Source organism: Passer montanus, unplaced genomic scaffold (assembly GCF_014805655.1).
Source record: "Passer montanus isolate IOZ18808 unplaced genomic scaffold, ASM1480565v1 scaffold7, whole genome shotgun sequence".
NCBI classification, from domain to species: Eukaryota; Metazoa; Chordata; class Aves; order Passeriformes; family Passeridae; genus Passer; species Passer montanus.
Genome location: NW_024372147.1, coordinates 2,624,495 through 2,644,849, shown reverse-complemented (window position 1 = coordinate 2,644,849; position 20,355 = coordinate 2,624,495). Strand labels below are relative to the sequence as shown.

Sequence of the window (20,355 nt, the reverse complement as noted above, 5' to 3'; positions counted from 1 at the left end):
ATGTTAGTTGTATCTTAATGATTTTCACCTACAGTGCGCCCCAGAACACTGTTTCTACAGCAAATGAAGTAACAAAACCAGAATAACTTATTTTAATTTTCCAGAAAATTACCTGACTGTTTCTTGAGAACTTTTGCTAAATCTTCAATGATTCTGATGCAGTCGAGTCCCTACGACATCAAGAATAAAAGCTGAAAGATGTATCTGCTGCAAGTATTTTAGGCAAACCTTTTATTATGTGCCATTAAGCTTAAAGCTTTATAATCCAATGTTTTATGTTATACAGAATTATGTGAATACAAGAAATAGTTTCAAAATAGCATATATAAAATCAACAGCAGATAATATAACAAAGGAGACTTTAAAAGCTGATATTAGGGATGAAAGGACACTGATGTGCTCTTCCATTGTTTCCCATTCTGAGTTGTTTATGCAATCAAGGATATTACTTATCTGCACAAATAAATTTAGAAATTCAGAATTCCAGAGAAAACTGGCTACTTTATTCCTATATTCATCCCTAGGGCAACAGTAAACACCCCCAAAATAATCTGCTTAGTGGTACCTTAGTGCCACTTAGTATTTCCTTCCAATATTAAAAGCTGTTATAAAATAATAAATTTGCTATGCTAGATACACCATATAAGAAAATTCTGCATTTGTTTAACCATAAACCAAAAGTCTTCTCAACCTACCTCAGCAGTTTCCAGACCATCTATTGTCATACAGATATCAAGATCACTTTGTTTGAAGCCAAAGCCATTTTTTGAGGAGCCAAACAAATCGAGCTTGGTTCCTGTAAGGCATGGGTTGTATTACAGCCATATATCAACAAAAAATATAAAATTATATGTAACACAGAATCACAAATTGTATGTAGCTGCAAACCACTGCATGTCTTCTAATACAGGCAGGAAAACACCATTGTATTTCTGTAGTTCATGAAAACTTTCTGATCAACTTTGCTTATGAAAAAATAATGTCTACTATTACTGATTCAAATAAGGAGTCTGACAAATCCAGAAACAAGTTAGGTTTTCCAGTAATTATATCATCAGCATGCAGGTTCAAGCTGACACCTGACTGAAAAATGGTTTGTACAGAGATCCTCAGGGTAAGGAATATACCTGGCTCCAGCCAAAAAAATCTAATTTTAAAAGACCATGAACTGAAGTCCAGGTGTTACAGGTAAGAACTCCAGAAACAAACAAAAGAAAAAAAAATCAAATGCCTAGGTTCTGTGAATAGGCCAGATGTTGTGCCTATATTTAAAATATTCCAAGCTCAGTAAGTTTCAGTAGGAAGTACTAAAAAAACCTTATTTGTAAGAACAGTTACAAAAATAAGTCTGATTAATAAATAAAACTAAAATAAGAAATGTAAAACTACTCCACTTCTGCTTTGTTTCTTCCTAAACTTGCCATTGTTCCTTCCTACTGTGTGCTATATATGAATAAAAAATTCCAAATTTAAAAACAGCTTAAAAGACTTAGAACAAAAATTAATGTAATGAAGTATTTCAATGCTGAACAACAATATGGGTTAAATACTCAAAACGAAAGTGTTTATTATACTGAAATTATGTTTTCTTGGAAAATACTCAAGTATGAATAATCAAAAATACAACTATGAAGTTAGAATGGCCTAAGTACCTGGGAAATCCTGTCTGATGAAGATTTCCAAGCTTTGTCTTATATGTTCACGAGCGTGATCTTCTACTATATTTGGAGAAAAATCATCTTTAAAAAAGAAGAAAAAATTACAACAATTTAGGCAACTGTTCTTTAGGAAGAGCAAAGAATCAAGTGAAAATAGAGAGGAGTTTACAGTGGGGCAAGGGAAGGGAAAGAGAAAGAGAAAATTCACATGTGAAGGAAAGAAAGCAAGGATGAAGTAGAAGAGAAATACCTGCTCAAAGAAAAACATTAATTAGACAAACAATGCATTTTGTCTGGTCAGAAATGGCGAGAGAGAAAGGAGGAAAGTTGGGTCACTCTGAAAAGAACAAAAGCGGAGAAATGTTACAAAATGATATTTTGACACTATTTTTCCTAGAAGTCTTTTTTAATGAAAACTACAAGTTAAGGAACAGTTAACATAACTCAATTCAGACAAATACAAAAGTATCAGTCAAAAACTCCACCCAAAATTCTCAGAAAATCTATTTTCCTGTATGAGTAATCAACCAGACAGCTGAAAGAAAAATCTAAACACTTTCTAGTTCTCTAGATAAAAACTACTGAGCAGTTCTATAACAGCCATTATCATTAAGCCAAATCATAGAATTGTATCTAAGAGTTGGAGAAAATGTAGAAAATAAACTGTCACCTTATAACATCATTAGTCTGTGGGTATTGCTGTTTTTTTTTCAGATTCCTTTTCTATGGCACAATATTCAAAGGAAAAAACTTACGGTAACACTGGACACAAACTTGATCTAGAATAACTGAAAACTTGGGTGGCAGTGGTGGCAGTGGGTCAAGCTCAATTTTCTTGAAGTCTTCTGGACAATCATTCTTTAAATGACCTTCCCGTTTGCACAAGCTACATACTACTGTAGGAGACTGCATGAACAAAAAGCAAGATTAGTTTTAAAAACTACAGTACTTCAATAAATTGGAGCAACACTTTCATATAACTTCCAACAGCAATATGTTTATGTTCTGATACCAGCAAGCTTGCTTACCTTGCCCTTTGTAAATGCTTGTTTACTGAATTCATAAAAAAGTTCAGATTCTAAGCACTGTTCAACTGCTGTGCTCTCTTCAGAATGACTTCCCTTCTCAGTAAGATATTCTTGACTCAAATTGTTCCTCAGAGGTCCAGCTACACTTTCTTTGAATTGTTTGTTCTCATATTTACTGGGGATGGAAAAATCTTCTTCTGATAATGCATCATCATCTCCATATCCAGTACATGTGTCACCTAGTTCACCTCCAGCTCTAATGGTAGCACTGCATTCTCTCTGATTTAGAAGAGTTGGTGCTTCCTCTTCTTCCTCTTCATCATCTGAGTGTATAATTTGGGATATCTGACTCTGTGCTGAACATAGGAATTTTTGTGGGGACTCATCCAGTTCATCAATACCTTCAGAGCTACTATACTCATCAATGTCGATCTTACCATCTGTTATACCACTGCACTCCAAGCCACATTCATCACTCTCTGTAAGTGCAGTGTGTTGAAAACCTTCTAAGTCTGAAATCCTACATGTCTCTGCTTCATGCTCATTCACCATAACAGGGAGTTCTCCACTGTCACTGTCCTCATCAATTGTCTGCTCAGCAGCCAAAACAGTATCCCACTGTCTTTTTTGCTGTTCATGTTCTTCCTCTTCCTCCTCTTCTTCATCTTCATTTTCACTCTCTGTCTCTTCACAACTAGGTTTAAAATCCTCATTATCTCCAGAAATAACTTCCTCATTTATACAGTCTGAATCTTCGTGAGTAATTCCCAGATGACTTATATCATCAGCTAATTCTTCTTCTGTGAAACTTTCTGAGCCATCACACAGTTTTGAAGGACCAATTTTATGTTCCTTGGGAATATGTGTATCCTCTGTTATGCTATCTTCTACTATGGCTGTGTTTGTTCTACCATCTAAGTTTTGCAAGTCAGAATCTTCATGCTTTATAGCATCTTTTCCATGATCCAGCATTTGGGATTTCTCCTCATTTGCATTTGAAGAGGGTATTTTGCTCCATTTTGCACTTTTTTTGTGAGGTACAGCAAAATACTTGTAAGTTGCTCTCAGACAGTGAAGAACATACACATACACTAGCTGGCTGTTCAGAGTTCTTGCCACATTCCTTTTTACTGAATACGGGTCTAGTAGAAAGAAGAAGTGAGCCAGCAGTTAAAGAGTTAATTTCTTAAAAAAAGAATACACTTACATCCTTACAGAGTCTGAATTACTAGTAACTCTTAAACATTGTGTAGGGACACAAGATCTACAAATTCTGCTGAAAACAATTTTTTAGTTCACTTATTTCTGATAATGTTAAAAATAATGCCCAATAGAAATATCAAATTGATTTAAAAATAATTCTACTATAACTCCAATATTAAAAATTTCTAAGTTGTAACAGCCAATATTAACAGCCAAGTCAGCACCTTATAAAAATTAAAGTTACAGTTCTCTGAAGTTTGTTAAGAGATATTTATATACCTTCCACAGCAATGCGCTTTTTAGGCCAGTCCTTTAATTCACGAGACACTGGTTCCTTGAGTCGTATGCTAATAACCAAATCAGCCATATTGAACTCCAAAGCATAGAAACGAAGCAGTTCAAGCCAGAGCTGACCAACAGGTGCTGAACACTGCTGACCTACATCAAATACTAAGGGAACCTGTCAATTACAGAAGAAAACCTTAAATAATATTTAGTACACTGTCATTTAACTGTTTTAATTGCTATGCTTCCTTTATGTCAACTGGCAGAATTTATCATTGGTTCTCAACTGCTGCAACTGCAACAAAAACCACAATTAAAAAGTTGGAAGATACAGCATAAAGCTTCAAAACGAAAGAATGCAGCAATGGTAAAAAGTAGCATTAATGGTTAATAACAATTGCTTCTTTAAGTGTTTATGTTGTAATTTATAAATTTAAAAGAAAAACGTGTCTCTCATGTCGTAGGACAGAATGGATTATACAGCCTATTTTTCAGCCAAGTCTAGGCTGAATTGTTAACTCTTACAACACGCAGTCACATTGTTTCTTACAAAGTTGTTTCCTACAAACTTTGTTTCTTACAAAGTTGTTATGATAGGAACAATTTGTAAGAACAGTACCAAGCAAAGAGAAAATATTTTTCATATGCTTAATCTAATTCCAAGATAAAACTGCTCCAGCTCTGTAAACTACATTCTCCCCAACAGATTAAAATTCAGGGTCTTATTGAAGAGTTTGAAATTATATCTATTTTCCTGCCAGCTCCTTAGCACCAAGAGCTGAGCACAACAGACCTCGAAGCAAACTTTCGTGCAATCTCTTAGTTCAGCTCATGGTCTTGAAACAAACACAGAACTGAAATAGAAGACTGTTCGTTTTTGAGAACAGCAATGTCTGCTAGACTACTACAGAAACAAATGTAAAAGTTCAGACCTTGCCCCTTCTAGGGGAAGTTTCTTGTGGCAAATCAGAATCATCAGTGGGGTTATGCTCCCAAACCACAGCATCATTCTTTACTTCTCTCAGATGAAAATTAGTTAATTTGTTTAATGAGAATCCTCCAATCTAGAAACAAAAAGAAACATAGAGCGAAACATCACATGAAGTTTAAATTTTAGTCCCCACACTGCAGGAGACCAAAGTTTAAAAACAACTGTTCTATGTCTAGAATATGCCCCAACTTTTATCTCTCTTGTACCGATAGTTTTCTATTTTTTTGAGAATTAAATGGCAAATTCCAAGACATTGTTTTGGGATGTAGCTACACGGATTGAGCTCTTAATCTGGAGGAAAGGCGAAAAAAAAAGAGGAAGTAAATGATTGCAAAATGCATTATTCAATGCCCACCACCCCTTATTCACAGAAGCAGCAACAGAGCACTTACTTCAGTGACTAGGACTGTGAAATGCAACCTTACAGCTAGGCATATTAAAGTTATGTGCAGTCATTGAATGATGATGAATTCACATTCTTAATTCTTCAAGAAATGGCTTGCTTATGGCTTGCTCAGAGTAGCATAAAGCTGATAGATTATATACCACCACAAGCAACTGGTCCTCTCATTTATACTATTCAATGTATTAATACACACATACCCATGATCCCAAATAGACTGGCAGAAAGGGCTCCTTCCTCTGTTGTAGAAAGAAAATAACCATTAAAGCGAATACATAAGGTGACAAGCCTCCCTCTTCAGGACGATCAACACAGCATAACTGTAAAACAAATTGTGCAGCCATTAAAGCTTCAAGGTAATACTATGAAAAACATTGTTTTAATTACTGATCAGATGTCCCACTGAATACTACAGAAACTCAGATATCTTTGAGATCTTACCAGATGGAATTTTTTTCAAGGCCTGCATATTTATTGCTGTTACTACTATACTACCACAACGTTTTCAGTGTAAGCCATAAGGACAGAGGCTGGCAAAATAGACAGTGTAAATCACATTTGCAAAAAGTGATAGCTCCTTTTGCATAGATACAATACAAGCCAGAAGTTTTTCAATTTTTAATTAATATTTTAATTGCAGACACATAAATTTTACAAGTTACAATAATTCCCAAGATTATTTTCATCTACAATAGAGACAGAATTGCTAGTTTCTTGTAAACTTAATCCATCATGAAAAAAAAAAGAAAAAACTATCTCATATACATTCCTCTGAATAGTTTGATAACAGAGCAGGATACTTACAGTCTGCATTCTACTGAATGAAACTTAAAATTCCACTTTTGAAATTTAGTGGAACATTATCACACACAAATGATAATATAATTTATAAAATGTACAACTTAAAAAACTTATGTCCTTATTTCAACTCTTTTTCCAAGGGCTGTTTCAACAACCATTTTCTAAACCACAACTACAGGCATAATATCAAAGTTAATTCAATATTTATTCACAGATAAGGGAATACAAATAACTCTCACCTTTGCCCAGTACCTGAAGGCAATCACTAAAGGTACGATAGTAGGTTCCAGCTTTGCAAGTGTAGCCAAATGGTTTGTTGTCAGACAAGCATTCTCATTCCCTGCACTCACTTTACAAATAAGGCCACTAAAATCCGAAAAGAAATGAAAGATCTTGAAGGTTTTGTAACATCCATAGGTCAGATAACACCTCACAGAACAGTGTAGCAGAAGGCTGTAAGGAAAGACTTGACAGCTTCTGAAAGACAGCATCTCTGCATGAACAGCAGCATGCAATACTAATTTGATTTATACTTAGGTTGATAATATATTCATTATGATCTTCTGTACCAATGTTTTAAGATACAATTAAAATTCAAGTATTTTTTCTAATATTAATTTACTGAACTGAAAAGTTATAGCATTAATTTCCTTCATGAAACAAAAATGTCTTCCCAAACCACACCCACCATCAAACAGTTTCTATGCTGTTTTCACACAACATAAAATATTTTTAAACACTGAAAAGTCAAGGTAGCACCAAATAACTGGTAATATTTTTATGAGTAGCTGTTTATAGAATGTTTCATGAATCTTAATTGACATTCATCAAATGGGCAAAATAAAATATTTTTCACTTGTTCTCAAAATACAAGCGAAGCTAAGCAAACTGTTCTTATCCTTACAGAAATCTATAAATTATTATGGTGTGTCCACTACCTGAAGAAAGGAAAGTTTCTGCTTAAGCAATAATCCTAAATGGAAGGGTAAGGGTACATGCTGGAAGCCATAATGGTTGAAGGGGTTGGGAAATACACAGCTGAGGACAGAACAACCCTTACCCTCTTATTCTAGGCTAGGAATGACTTGCCCATGAGTGTTAGTTTGTGTTTCAAGATCCATGGAACTGTAATAATTTAGTACAGAAACGTCATTTATCAGGTGGTAATATAATTTACATTGCTATATACTATTAGAACACACAAAGTGACAACCGAGACCTTTGCTTTTCTCTGCACACCACCACTGGTACTCTAGCATGGAAATCTGCATCAACTTCCGCAAAAGATTCTAAGTGGGAAAAAGAAAAAGAAGAAGCCACATTAAACATGATGTTGATAAAAAGTACATTGAACTGGATGCACTAGAGGAGAACAGGCAGAATTTCAGCTAATACAATGACTAATAATGAGAAAAATAAAGTACATGTAATTTATATGTTTCACGTGTGATACAAAATTTCACATATGTGTGGAAGAATATGGTCTATATAATAAGGACTGTTAGGAAAATACTGAGAAAAACCAGAACTTTTCAAAATTCATATATACACAGTAGGTAAAATTAAGGAGGCATAATTTGGTTAAGAGCTGGCTTGAGTAATTGAGTCATGCAGAGACAACTACAACACCTATGGAATAATATTAGTATGAAAAATAAAAAAAAAACAGTGTTACATCACTACTATAAAGAAATAAACTTTTTTCCCTGGTTATCTGACAATCTTTTATGTAAATATAGAACAGACTTGCCTAAATTATGTCCTTTTGTTATGGTTTTTCTCTTTTTTTCTTCTTATTCTTTATATCATTCACTGTCAGCCACTCTAGTCCCTTCTCTTAGTGGTGCTGATTTGATTCAAACTAGACTTATTTTTTTATACCTTTTGAAAACTATGGTTTCACTGGGCCAGGAGGGGAGGAAACTGTCAAACAATTTCAGATACTTTACTCAAAAATTCTGAAATCACAATATTTTTGTGATGTTACTTAGCCAAATGGACACCTAATTTCACTGAAAATTATCTTGCTTTAGCCACTGAGGTACCTCAAACATCTAATACTCTATCCCTGTATCTTCTCACTCACAGAGAAAAGACTTTGCACAACACATAAAAGCAAGTAATATTTGCATTAGTGATCCTAACTTCTTAAGAGATCTCGATCTTTTTCCTCTAATCTAACTTAAAAATAACCCTATTCTCAAAGACCATAACGGTCCAGACAATAAAATGCACATACAGTGATGGTGGGGGTGCCACTGAGAATCTAGATCAGTAAACATACATGTTCTGAACCCTGTGGTGCGGTTCCCAAACTGTGGACATAAAACAAGGCAAGAAAACAGTGAAGCTACTTTTTGCAATCTGCATTTAAAAAGAATAGTTTTCATGCTCCCCACCCAATATTTTCATTTTTTTTCTTGTCTGCATATGCTTGAATTGGTTTGAGTAAATTCAGTTTTTTGAAGGATCTTAAACTTTATTTCCTTGTATTAAAACGCAGAGCTACATTATCTGAAAAAAAACTCTGTGCAGGTATGCAGTCATCATGGCCATCACCTGCACTGACAGACACGTGCAGGTAATTACAGGAAAAGAGACCACAATGTCAAAGTACAATACTGGGTTTCTGTTACATGTTAAAGCACTTAGGCTGCTTTCTGTACTATGCCCGGCTAATAGAGCAGGCTGGAGAGGGCAGCTAAGTCTACCACACATCTTCACCCATAATGTAGAAGAAAGCCTCCCACCAGGAATTTCTCACATCATCAAAAATAAGAGAATTTCAGCCCTTTTAACACTGAATGTCAAACCAAAAGTAGTTCTCCTAATGTATTCTTTCCTGCAGTATTATTCAGCCTCATATCTTTCCAAAAAAAGAATAGCATGTGATGCACCCGTTCAGCAGAGGTGAAACTCAACAATAGTAAGCAGTAATAGTTTAATGAAATTGAGAAGGCAGCAATTTTTTCTTACCACTGTTCTGGAGACTTTCTTGCACAAGTAAGAGAACATCTGGTTGGGTCATCTGTCAATAAAATGAATAAAGCTGTTTTTGTATCAACCACCTGTCAAGAAAGTGATTTTCTACAAATCAAATTTAAAACCACCTCTACGTGTACTTCACTATTATTAAGTTGCATCAAAGGAACAAGAGCTCTGCTTGCTTTCAAGGAAAAAATATAATCCTGAAGGAATTGTTCCTAAAGTTATTTTTACCTCTATCAAAGACTTGGTTATGGTAAGAAAACCCCCACAAGCAGAATTATTGTTTCAGTGTGCTTAAATATGACTGCATTCTGACACAGTGGACTTCCATCATGTTAAAGACTGGAATTATGGCTTTCTAAATTCTATGTGCTTTATGAACTTAGGTCATTCTTAGTTTCCTAAAGGAAATGTTAAATTCTAACAATGGGACTGCCAAATTAACTACAGAAGGAGTAAGTTTAAGTATGGAATCATATCCTTAATTTCTTTTCAATGTTCAAGCACAAAAATGCATAAAAACAATTAACATGACAAATAAAGACCTTAAATTACTCCACATTTAAATAACCATGAGGTTTCATGGCTCAAATATAACCTAGTAGTCAAAATGTGCATATGTGAATGTATCAGTACAAAACCAGGATCAGTACGGGAACAAGATCACAGAAGTGTCATTTATTCCAGTTGTTAGAGAATATAACTAATCATCTGTCTCAGAGGACTGCTATAGTACAGATGTTTTAAGTATGTTCAGAAGAAGTTTCAACAAAACACAAAGCTGTATTACACTGCCTGATGACCACAGTTCTATGAAGAATGTTATTTTAAGACCAGACTGCTTCTGTTTTCCTCAATGGGCTTTTATAAAAAGCGTTACTACCACACTATAAAATGTATTTACAATACAATTTACAGGAAGGTGCAAACATTCAAAAACACTAACAAACATTTAATAAAATGGCCTTACTTACATTGGCAGGAAACTGGGTATCTATATTTAAGTCTGAAGTTTTGAAGCCAAATCTGCTATAGGAGGAGCCATACAACCTTAATGAACACTCTGCAACAAAAAGAATTATACTTCATTTACACTATCCCTAACTCTAAGTCTGTAGCTACTTACAGCATTACTAATAGATCTTAAATCTACACCTTGTTTCAGTAAGCACAGGAAAAGAAAAAAGGGCTTCAACAGCCCAGAACTGTTACTAAATCCTGCTTCCCATGCTGTTGTTGGTAAAGGCTTATCATGAAGGTCAAATCCTTCCCTCATTCTTTTTATCTTCACTTTTTACTACAGGCCTGTTTGGGTCATTTACACCATTGTAATTTAATTCTGGAACAGGTTTATATTGCCACATCAAGTAGTTCAACAGACAAGTAACTAAACATGCTGTTTTACAATTTAGAGAGCCAAGGTTTTTAATTCCGTTTTCATTTCATAAGCTCTTGGGGATTTTTTTGGGTTGATTTCTTTTTTTGTTTGTTCAGTTCTTGTTATTTTGTTTTCAGTAAGCTGCCATATGTAGCATTTAAACTGCAAATAATACCTGGCAATTTTTGACGCAGCAAGTTTTCCATCATTGTTTTAATGTTAAGCCTTTCTTCTAGATCTTCATTATTTAAGCCAAACTCCTGCACAACATTTTCAATAGCAACACCGATAGCTTGTATCTGAGAAGGCGTTGGAGGAGGAAGACCAGTCAGCAGTTGTTCTTCTTGTTTTTCCTTTCAAGATAAAACCAATGTTTTCATAAGTTTCTTGAGCTGTTTTTCAGGCTAAAACGAATGCCAATAACTTATTCCATGTAATACCACCACCACAATTTTTTCTGCATCCAGGTAATGCAGATAATTGGAAGCAATACAGAATCTGATACTGCAGGAGGCTTCAGTAACATTCAGAGATATATATAACATGTATTTGGCATGTTAAAAAAATTACCAATTCTTTCATCACCTATGAAGTGTGAAAATGTAAAAGCTAAAGAGGAAGAAACAGAAAATCTGCATGAGATGTATTTTTGTCCACTTCAAGCAGAGAAACAGAAGATGTTTTTAAAAAAAGGTAAAATTGATGTTATGCTGGAAGTTATTTTGAGGCTTATGCTCAAAACAAACCTATTTCCTTTACAAATAAACAAATCTGCAATACTCCACAAGTGCTTAATTTTTGCAGTATTTCTGAACTGAAATCTTCATTCTGACATATAGGTTATAACTTCTAATTCTGCCATACCAACTGTATTTGCTTATTCCTACTGCTCATTGCAAAGTCCAGGTCCCAAGCTTACTTTTCATTAGCACCACTATGCAAGTTTTTAAAAATATTGAAACATGGTAAAAACTAAATGAGGAATGGTTTTAAAAGCAGTTTCATAATTTTTAGTGGGGTAAGGAAGGTTTCATTAAACCACAGTTTATGCTTTTTTTGTGCTAAACTCACCTTTAAGCTTTTCTTGTGTCTTTTTTCTTTAATATGCTTATGAGCAAAAGCCACCGACTCAATCAGAACATCACACAACTTGCAGGTATATTTTGCTGATGGGTAGCTTCGAGGTTGCTAAAATAAAGATAGTAAAAAAAACCCCCTCAAAATACATAAAAGTATTATTTTCACTTCATTCAGTACTCTAAGTTCAATGGACTATCTCTGAAACCTACACCCACCCACTTTAGCATCCTTCACTTCATATTTGCCATCAAAAAGTTTGCACATCAAACAATGTCAGAAAAATGATACCATGTCAATCACACCCAACAACTTATCTTTCACAGGACAAAATACCCAGTGCTCACGGATGAATATGTTAATTGAAGAAACAACTACTCCAGCATTTTAATTAAAATCTGATGTCATTCCAAGGACTAAAGGAGCAGCCTTTATTTTTGAGTTTGAACTGTTATTAATGTTGTTGCAAAAAACCCAAAAGATAAACCCTCCTCTTTTCACAATTCATTAACAGCAATATCGTTAATTAAATTCTGTAACTAAACTTTTCTGTAACTACAATCACAGATATTGCTAAAACTGTACCATCTAGAACATAATTATATGCACAAAAAATAGGAGAGGTCTATCTGTATAAGTAAAGACAGCAGCACCTTCTTCAGTCTATAAATGTAGTCTCGCTTCAATCGTTCCTCAGCTTGCTGCAGTCCCAGAAGCTCTTTTGCTGACAGCACAGATTCATCTATGACTGGACCTTCCACTTCATCATGATCACACTCATCTTTTCTAGTTCTTCTCAGTCTTCTTGCTTTTCTAAGTTTCTTCATTTCTTATAAAGATTATGAGAGCAAACACATAAAATAACTATAGAGTGCTACATAGCATTTAAAAATTGTTCTCCTTAATTAACACTCTGCTCACATGACAATCAAAGAAAGCACAATTCACCTACCTTGTTTGGTTTCAGAATTTGTCCTGTGCAAGTTGGATAATAGTAAGTGTATATTAGTATCACAACCTATAATGCCTTTGTCCCAAACTACAAATAAATCAGTTAATTTGTTCCACTTAAGAAAATTAGCTTATGTAGATACCTTTGTTATAACTGTCAAAAAAAAAAAAAAAGAACTAAATGCAATAAATATACCAGTATGTCATTACACTGAAAATACAGAATATATCCAAAGATTTTGGGATGCCTGGCTAGGCTTTGGTATACAAATAAGCTAGACTACAAGTATGACAGAATTAAAAAAGTGTAGGCTAATCTCAATAATTTATAAGACCTAGCAGCACTCTGATATGGCACTGTCATGGTTTAGCTCACATATGACAATTTATTAACAAAGGATTATTACCAGTGAAAATGTAATTTGCCTTTCAGCTAAAAACCAGCATATGATCAGTACTACCTTCACAATATTAAATTAACAAGTGGAAAAAAGTAAGCACCCTGCTGGCTACAGAGACTAAAGAATGGACTTGCTAAGTATGTGCACATTACTTTAACAAAGCTGTAAAACTGTCATAATAATAATGCTTAAAGAGCTTGTTGTGTTTACAGCAAAAGCTCTGGAACAAATTAATCTAAATACCACTTCTATTTTTAAGTGAATTTTACCATCATTTTGCTATTGGCCCAAAGCCAATACGTGTAAATATCATCTCAGGATACACATGTCAGATTTTCACACCTTGCCTTTCACTTGTACAGCTATACAGGATGTCCCAATGCCTGGAATTTCTAAAGTTCCCTTCTTCAAAGAAAGTTCATGCAACTTCCTTAGACTCACAAACTTTTATCAGAGCATGAGGCTTTAATTTGTAGTAATTAAAAAAGGCAAAAAAAACCCAACAAAAAACCTCATAAACTCCTCTTCCAAATACATTTACAAAATTTCTTTCCCATGACCACAATTTTTGTCTCAAATAATTGGCAAAAGGGTAGCAACAGAGTTGTGTATTTGTGACCAGTTATTTTATTCAGTTCACTATACAGCATGCACGTATTAGTGGTGTAAACAGTACCAGGGCAAAGATGGTAATATAATTTCTTTCAGCAGAAGCAAAAGTTTGCGCTGCAATAAATAGAATTTAGGCTCAATAGGTTGTATTGCAGAAGTACTCCAAAGGAATTTCCAGGGAGCAGAAACAGAAGTCTGAGCTTCTGAACCTTCCCCACATCCTCCATTTTTGCATTGACACTTCTGCTCAAATTCCTAAGATGTGCCACATCTGTTTCACTACGTTTTTTAACTAATCAGTATGGATAGAACCTGGAGGTATATCAATGTTTTCAGAGAAAAGCCTGTGACAGTTACCTACTTATCAATTATTCCAGTAGCCAACAAGTAAATTCAAAAAAATTACAAACTAAATAAATACTTCTAATATTTGGTAGGTACAATAGTGACTATCTAATTATAGGTTAATGATTAAATAAAGTACAAAAGAACAGGGTCTCAGATTTGGTGAACTTCCTTATGAGCTACAATAAAAAAGACATGAAGGCAATGAAAAGGACAACTGCACAAAATATTTCAAGTAAATACTAGAAGAAAGTTTTAATAATTTTGCTACTTGACACAGAACTTCTGAAGGGACCTCAAGAGGTGAGCTATGCCATGCCTGTTCCCTATGCTTCACAGCAGGAAGAAACAAACTCTGTCAAATCTGAGCAATGCTCAGCTAACCTTTTCTTAAAGGCTTTCAAGTACCTTTTCCATGAGCTGCCCAGACAATTTCTCAAGAACCTCCCTAGCTTTACCTTTAGAAACTTGACCTTTATTCCTCATCTGAATCTTTCTTGCTCAATTTTAGGCCCATTTCTTTGTGTCCCATCTACTGGAAAGAAACAATATAGTTTACTACATCAGCTTTTTACAGCTTCCTACACAGAATATTGTTACTATGCCCTCCCTACACTCTTAATTTTGCAGAAATATTGGGCATTGTTTACAGTTTGAATAGTTCTGTTTCCTACATATCTTGAAAACCTTCTTGCTTTTCTTTGCACAGCTTCCATTTTATTCATACAAGTGGGATGCCAAAACTGGATGGAGTACTACTCAGAAAAAGGGATACTTCAGACTGTGAATCCTTTTTCATGCCTCACAACCCCATGATAATGACTATTTATTATCATCTTCTGGTTCACTATCATTTCAGACCCTTCTCCAAAAAAGATACTACTTTATAGTAACTTTTCTTCCTTTATTTGCACAGCTGATATTCCTCCTTAAACAATGGCATTTACATATCCTTTGTATTTCATCCTATATGTAGGTCATTTCTCCAACTGTGCAAACTTATTTTAATTGACCTTCCTGCTTTTCTGCATTCCATTCCTACCAGCTTCACAGCATATTCAATTTTCAGAGCACACAATTAGTAGGTGTGCTGTCTTCATTCATCATTAGTTTAGTATAACAAACATTGAATGGAATAGAACCCTCACTCACTACTTTCATTAACTGACAAAATGTTTAGTAGTTTCTGAGTATAGTTACCTAATCAGGTCTGTAAGTCTTTTATGTTAATCCAGACAGTTTTCCACTAGTTTACTTACAGAACTGTCACACAGGAGTACCCAAAGCAGCACAGTACTAGTACAAGCAACACCTACCAACTGACTTTCCCATGTCCACAGGGGACTATTTTAAATACACAAATTAGGGCTTGGCATACCTTTTCCTTAACAAATGCATACTTACTACTTCTTATCTTTGCTACCTTTCAAAAAGGTAGCAAAAACTGACTCCCAAGATTTAAGATGCACACCAATTATTTTATTTCCTCTTTTAAGAGACACTTGCCCATTTCTGTAATCAGTAGCTCACTTCCCTTAATTTGTCAAGTATTATTGCCAGTGATTCCAAAAATCTATTTCAGTAAGTTCCTGAAGTTTCACAGAAAAAAAAAGTTCATTACATCCCCTAAAAGAAGAAAACGAAAGAAAACTTTAACTAAAAAAAACCAAACTTGTGAAAACACTCTGCTCTCTCCTCATGTGAGGTTGAGCTGTGTGCTGCTTACTTCTAACAATGAGAGACACTGGGCACCTGTTCGCAGTTTATCTTTTTAGCGACAGCTAGTATCAACGGAAAGGACATTTAATTGTTGGACTTCCTAGTGTCAACCAGCAGTAGCTCTTCTTCTCAGCAGAGGATCTGATCACTACTGTCTTTGGCTTCCACTCTTAAATAAAATAAGACAGGCTTCTTGTTGACTGGCATTCCATGTTAGCAGCATCACACAGAGGTTATATTCTCTATATTCTTTTAAGCTTCCTTTTTCTGCTTTACTTGCATTCAATGAAAATACTATTGTATTGATCACTTCACCCTCCCTGAGGCTGTCATTCCTGACATTTCAATGCTTTGGGTATATACTATGGTTATTAGTACCAACTGCCCACAGGGAAGTTAAATATGTGTGAAGAACTAGACTCATGTTATTGCTGTACCAAGTTCTCACAGTACTGACAACTGCTTTCAATCTTCATTAAGACCCATTGTTAAAGACCTCACTGATAGCTCCAAAAATCTTACCCTGTTATCAACTTAATTGAAAGATCTCTTACCAGTCTTGACAGATTCCATCAAATTGTACAGGGAAAACAACAAACAGGGACACTACGCAGACGCTGCAATCTACTTACTCCTATCACTCACAGGCTAAACTACAAAGACAACACAATCTACAAAACAAGTTCTGTATTATTTGCTGTAACAATTTGTCTGAAGTGCTACAAGTACAGAGCAGTCAATGGTTTGCAATACAAGAGAGAACAAAATCACTGCTTTTACTTTAATATGAATCTTGAAATTTTACTTTCCAATAACACATGTAGGAAGCTACTTTACTGGATAGCTAAGCAAAAACAAAGAAATGTGATTACCAGAACTTCCTTTGTGCATGTCTGGCACATCTTTGCTCATTAAGTCTTCCTGAAGTTGTCGTCTTACATTTCTGTTTCCAGCACCTTCCACTTCATGAAAAGAGTCCTTTCTTGTCCTACCATGCCCAGCAGAACGGTACTCTCTCCAGGTGTCAGCAGTACCATGGTGATCATCAGGTACCCACTTCTTCATTTGGATTTGGTCTCTTTGGATATCATTTAACTTTGACCCTTGACTGTAAGCTGTGTTTTTAAGTGAATTTGGGCTACTCAAAACACTTCGTGGCCCTCGCCTGGGACTGCTTCCATAATGACCTGGAGTTCCCTTTTTCTTTTGCAGGTTGGTATCTATTTTATTGCTACAGCCACTTCCATATTCATCCATGACTTGGTAGACTATCTGTAAGGGACTTTCTTTTAATTCTTCTGGATGCAAAATTTCCTGTTCCTTCTTTTGTTTGGCAAAGCAAGGTTTTGCAGCATCTCCCATGGTTATTGCTGTTCAATTTAGCGATTCCCACCTAGAAATCGTAAAGTTAAAAACTGTATTTTAAAATCAATCAAGGAATGAATATTGGGTATTACCTGCTATGGAAATCTCCAATCAAAGCCCTGGCTTAAACTAAGGCAAGAAAAGTCAGGCCAAAACTCAGTTAGGTCTCTTCTCTTAGTATGTCTTAACACCTCTGGGTGGTTTATAAAATGCAGAGAAGGCCTTTGGCTTTTCCAGGCCCTAAGGTCTTTAGGACAGATAAGAGTCTACATCATTCTCAGGGCAGTACAGGGAAGTTTTGGAAGAATGGCTGAAGGAGACAAAAAAGAAGGCAAGGATGGCCCCAAGGCCACTTTACATATCAGAATATTGCTCTTTGCTCACAGCAGACACCGTCCACCTTGTTAAGAATTATGATCATGATCGTCAGAGGACACAGAGATGAAGAAGCTAAGTTGCAAACTAGCTATCAGGAAAGTATGATATAATGACTTAGAAACAATGTGCTCTCTGCACATTTTAGCCAGACCACCACTGTGAGGTCTCACGTTATTCAGTATTAAGCACTCCGTCTTCACATTATTTTAGAGCTGTCTAAAACATCTGGACCACTGAATTGCTTGCACATCCACCCCCCCTTTCTTTGGTTACCTCCATTTTGTTAATGCAAAACACCTCCACAGAGCTCTAACTCCAATGCTGTCAATGTGGACTGTGAAAGGGGAACTACAGAAAGAGACTGTGTAAAACATGTTAAGTGGCAGTGGTCTCCTCAACACTGAACATTTTATTATTTAAATATAGACACATACAACCAAACAAAAAAGATTTTTGTCTTTCAAAATACATGTAGATGCTTAAAGATGCAGGTGAAACTGTAGAGCTGCAAAAAGAATTTTCAAGCACCTAAACATCATAAAATGCCCTTCTGTTGCCATTAATATGGGAGTAGGGTACCTGATTTTTCACTTTAAATTTTTTTAAGTTGTGCAGGCCACAAAGGCACTCTTAAGAATCTCAGTGTCTGCATGTTACAGGCCTGAGGCTTTTAGTGTTTATGCACCTCTTAAAATTAAGATAGTTTTCTGGTCCCACACAAGCAACAAAACAAATAGGATTCCTGTCCTAAAGAACAGTATTTTACCCAGTTATGTACAACTCTGGAAATGCAGCTGCTCCAGCAAAGAGCGGAAACAAAAGTTTCAAATGCACAAAGTGCACATGCTTCCCATTTTAGGCAAGAAACGCTGTCAAACCCAAATTTCAAAGTGACCTAAACCCAGCCTATGTTAGAGTCATCCCCAGAAGCAACGCCCACACCCCGCCGCCAGGCTGGATGACGATACCTCCCTGCACGGGAAGCAAACAGAAAAGTCAAAGTTTACGTTCGCCTCCGGCTCCCAGCCACGATTGGAGGGGCGAGCCTGGTGTGGGCAGGGGGCTGCCCTGGGGTCAGCGGCGCCGCAGATGGGCAGGACACGGCGGTCTGCGGGGCCTGCAGCACCAGGCAGCGCCGGCCAAGTTGCCAGCGGGACCCAGGCGCAGGTGGTAAGACACCGGCGCAAGAAACACACTACGTGGGCCAGGGTTCCCTTGCCGCCACGCTGCAGCTCCCGGCTCGCTCTCCCGGGCCTCCCACAGGCTAACGAAGGTCCCCAGGCCCCTCCTGCCGACCCCCAACTCCGGTAGAGGGACTGTGGCGCAACACAACCCAAACCTGCCGCCTCAGCCGGACACAGCCCGCGAGCAGAGGGGCCGCGGCAGGGCCAGGCACGGGGGGATCGAGAGACGTAGGGAGGGAGAGACGGAGAGCAAAGGCGCGGGCGACGGGCACAGGCCGCCGGTGTACACCGCCCGCCGCCGGGAAAGGCCTCGCCCTGCCGCCGGCCGCCAGGAGAAGGGCACTCACCGCCTGCTACCGCCGGCCCGCCCGCCGCCCAGAGCTCGCCATTGTGGCGCGACGGAAGCGGCGCTGCTGCCCCGGCGCGCCCGATTCGCGCGGGTCTTACGGCAGCGCGGGCCCGCCCTCCGCACCCGGCGGGGCGGGGCGGGACGCGGAGGTGGAGCCGGTCCGCTGGCTTTGGAAAGCGTGCTTGCCCGAGGCCCGACGTGTTGCGGCCGGTCTTTCCTTAAACCTCCTGTCATGGTGACGCCACCACCTCCCTGGGCAGGCCGGTTGCTACGTCTCATCAGCCTTTCTGTGAAGAAATTACTCCTAACGTACAGCCTGAGCTTCCCCTACCTCAGCTTGGTGCTCTGCCCTCTTGGCCGGCCACCTGGTACCGACCCCGACCTGGCTGCACCCTCCTTTCAGGCAGTTGTAGAGGTCTCCCCTGAGCCTGCTCCAGGTTAAACACCCTCAGCCGCTCTCACAGGACTTGTGCTCCAGACCCGGCTGCCTCAGGTCTGCCCAGCTCCATGGCCCATCTCTCTCTGGACAGGCTCCAGCACCTCAGTGCCCTTGCAGGGAGAAGCTCAAATATGAACACAAGATTTGAGGGACAGCCTCACCAGTGTGGAGTACAGGGGGATAATCACTGCCCTGGACCAGCTGGACGCTATTGCTGATACAGGCCAGGGTGCCATTGATCTTCTTTGGTCATTGAAGAGGTGAATAATGTAAATTGCAGTTATCGCCCAGAAAACAAGTACGTAATTCACTGGCTTATTGAGAAGGGTCTCTTTCTACCATGCTTTTGCATTCATATTTATAGAAAAGAGGGACTCTTAATAAGCCTTATGAGGTCGTCGTCATGAGAATTCACCTTCCCATTGCAGTTCAAATTTCCTTAGCAAAATGTGTACAAGTATATAGATTTTGAAGATAGGTAAACAGCAGAAACTTCCCAGAATAATTTATGGTACCTTTCCAAGATAGGAACTTGCAGCTTAGTGCTTTGCATTAACAGTCAAAATATACTTTTGACTTCCCTTCTATTACTCTTCCCTGGTAAGATGCTTTCTGGAAAGGGCCTGGCGTGGAAGGATAGCATATTTTACCAAAACAATTGCTGTAAGGAGATGTGGCTGGGATACCAAACATGAAAATGTTTCTGAACCCTGTCTTGCTCCTTCTTCCTTAAAATTGTTGAGTGGCTGCAGGCTCACCATGTTTCATGTCATAGTGGCTGAGGTGGGTCAAACAGTCTT

General features: G+C 37.4%; 1 protein-coding gene across 1 annotated transcript in view; it reads right to left on the bottom strand.

The window, feature by feature from the left end:
- The window catches only part of TUT7 (terminal uridylyl transferase 7), a 32,344-nt gene extending 12,605 nt beyond the window's left edge, over positions 1-19,739 (bottom strand). Inside the window, exons 1-17 of the mRNA XM_039729715.1 lie at positions 19,115-19,739; positions 16,713-17,233; positions 12,466-12,641; positions 11,807-11,923; positions 10,911-11,088; positions 10,332-10,420; positions 9,346-9,397; positions 7,589-7,658; positions 6,609-6,735; positions 5,769-5,888; positions 5,107-5,238; positions 4,169-4,349; positions 2,687-3,828; positions 2,414-2,564; positions 1,653-1,739; positions 696-796; positions 113-170 (exon numbers count right to left, since the gene is read on the bottom strand). Coding sequence (XP_039585649.1) covers positions 113-170; positions 696-796; positions 1,653-1,739; positions 2,414-2,564; positions 2,687-3,828; positions 4,169-4,349; positions 5,107-5,238; positions 5,769-5,888; positions 6,609-6,735; positions 7,589-7,658; positions 9,346-9,397; positions 10,332-10,420; positions 10,911-11,088; positions 11,807-11,923; positions 12,466-12,641; positions 16,713-17,202 — 3,271 coding nt within the window. The 5' untranslated portion in view covers positions 17,203-17,233; positions 19,115-19,739. The remainder of the gene's footprint in view (positions 1-112; positions 171-695; positions 797-1,652; positions 1,740-2,413; positions 2,565-2,686; positions 3,829-4,168; positions 4,350-5,106; positions 5,239-5,768; positions 5,889-6,608; positions 6,736-7,588; positions 7,659-9,345; positions 9,398-10,331; positions 10,421-10,910; positions 11,089-11,806; positions 11,924-12,465; positions 12,642-16,712; positions 17,234-19,114) is intronic.
- Positions 19,740-20,355: the final 616 nt, after the last annotated feature.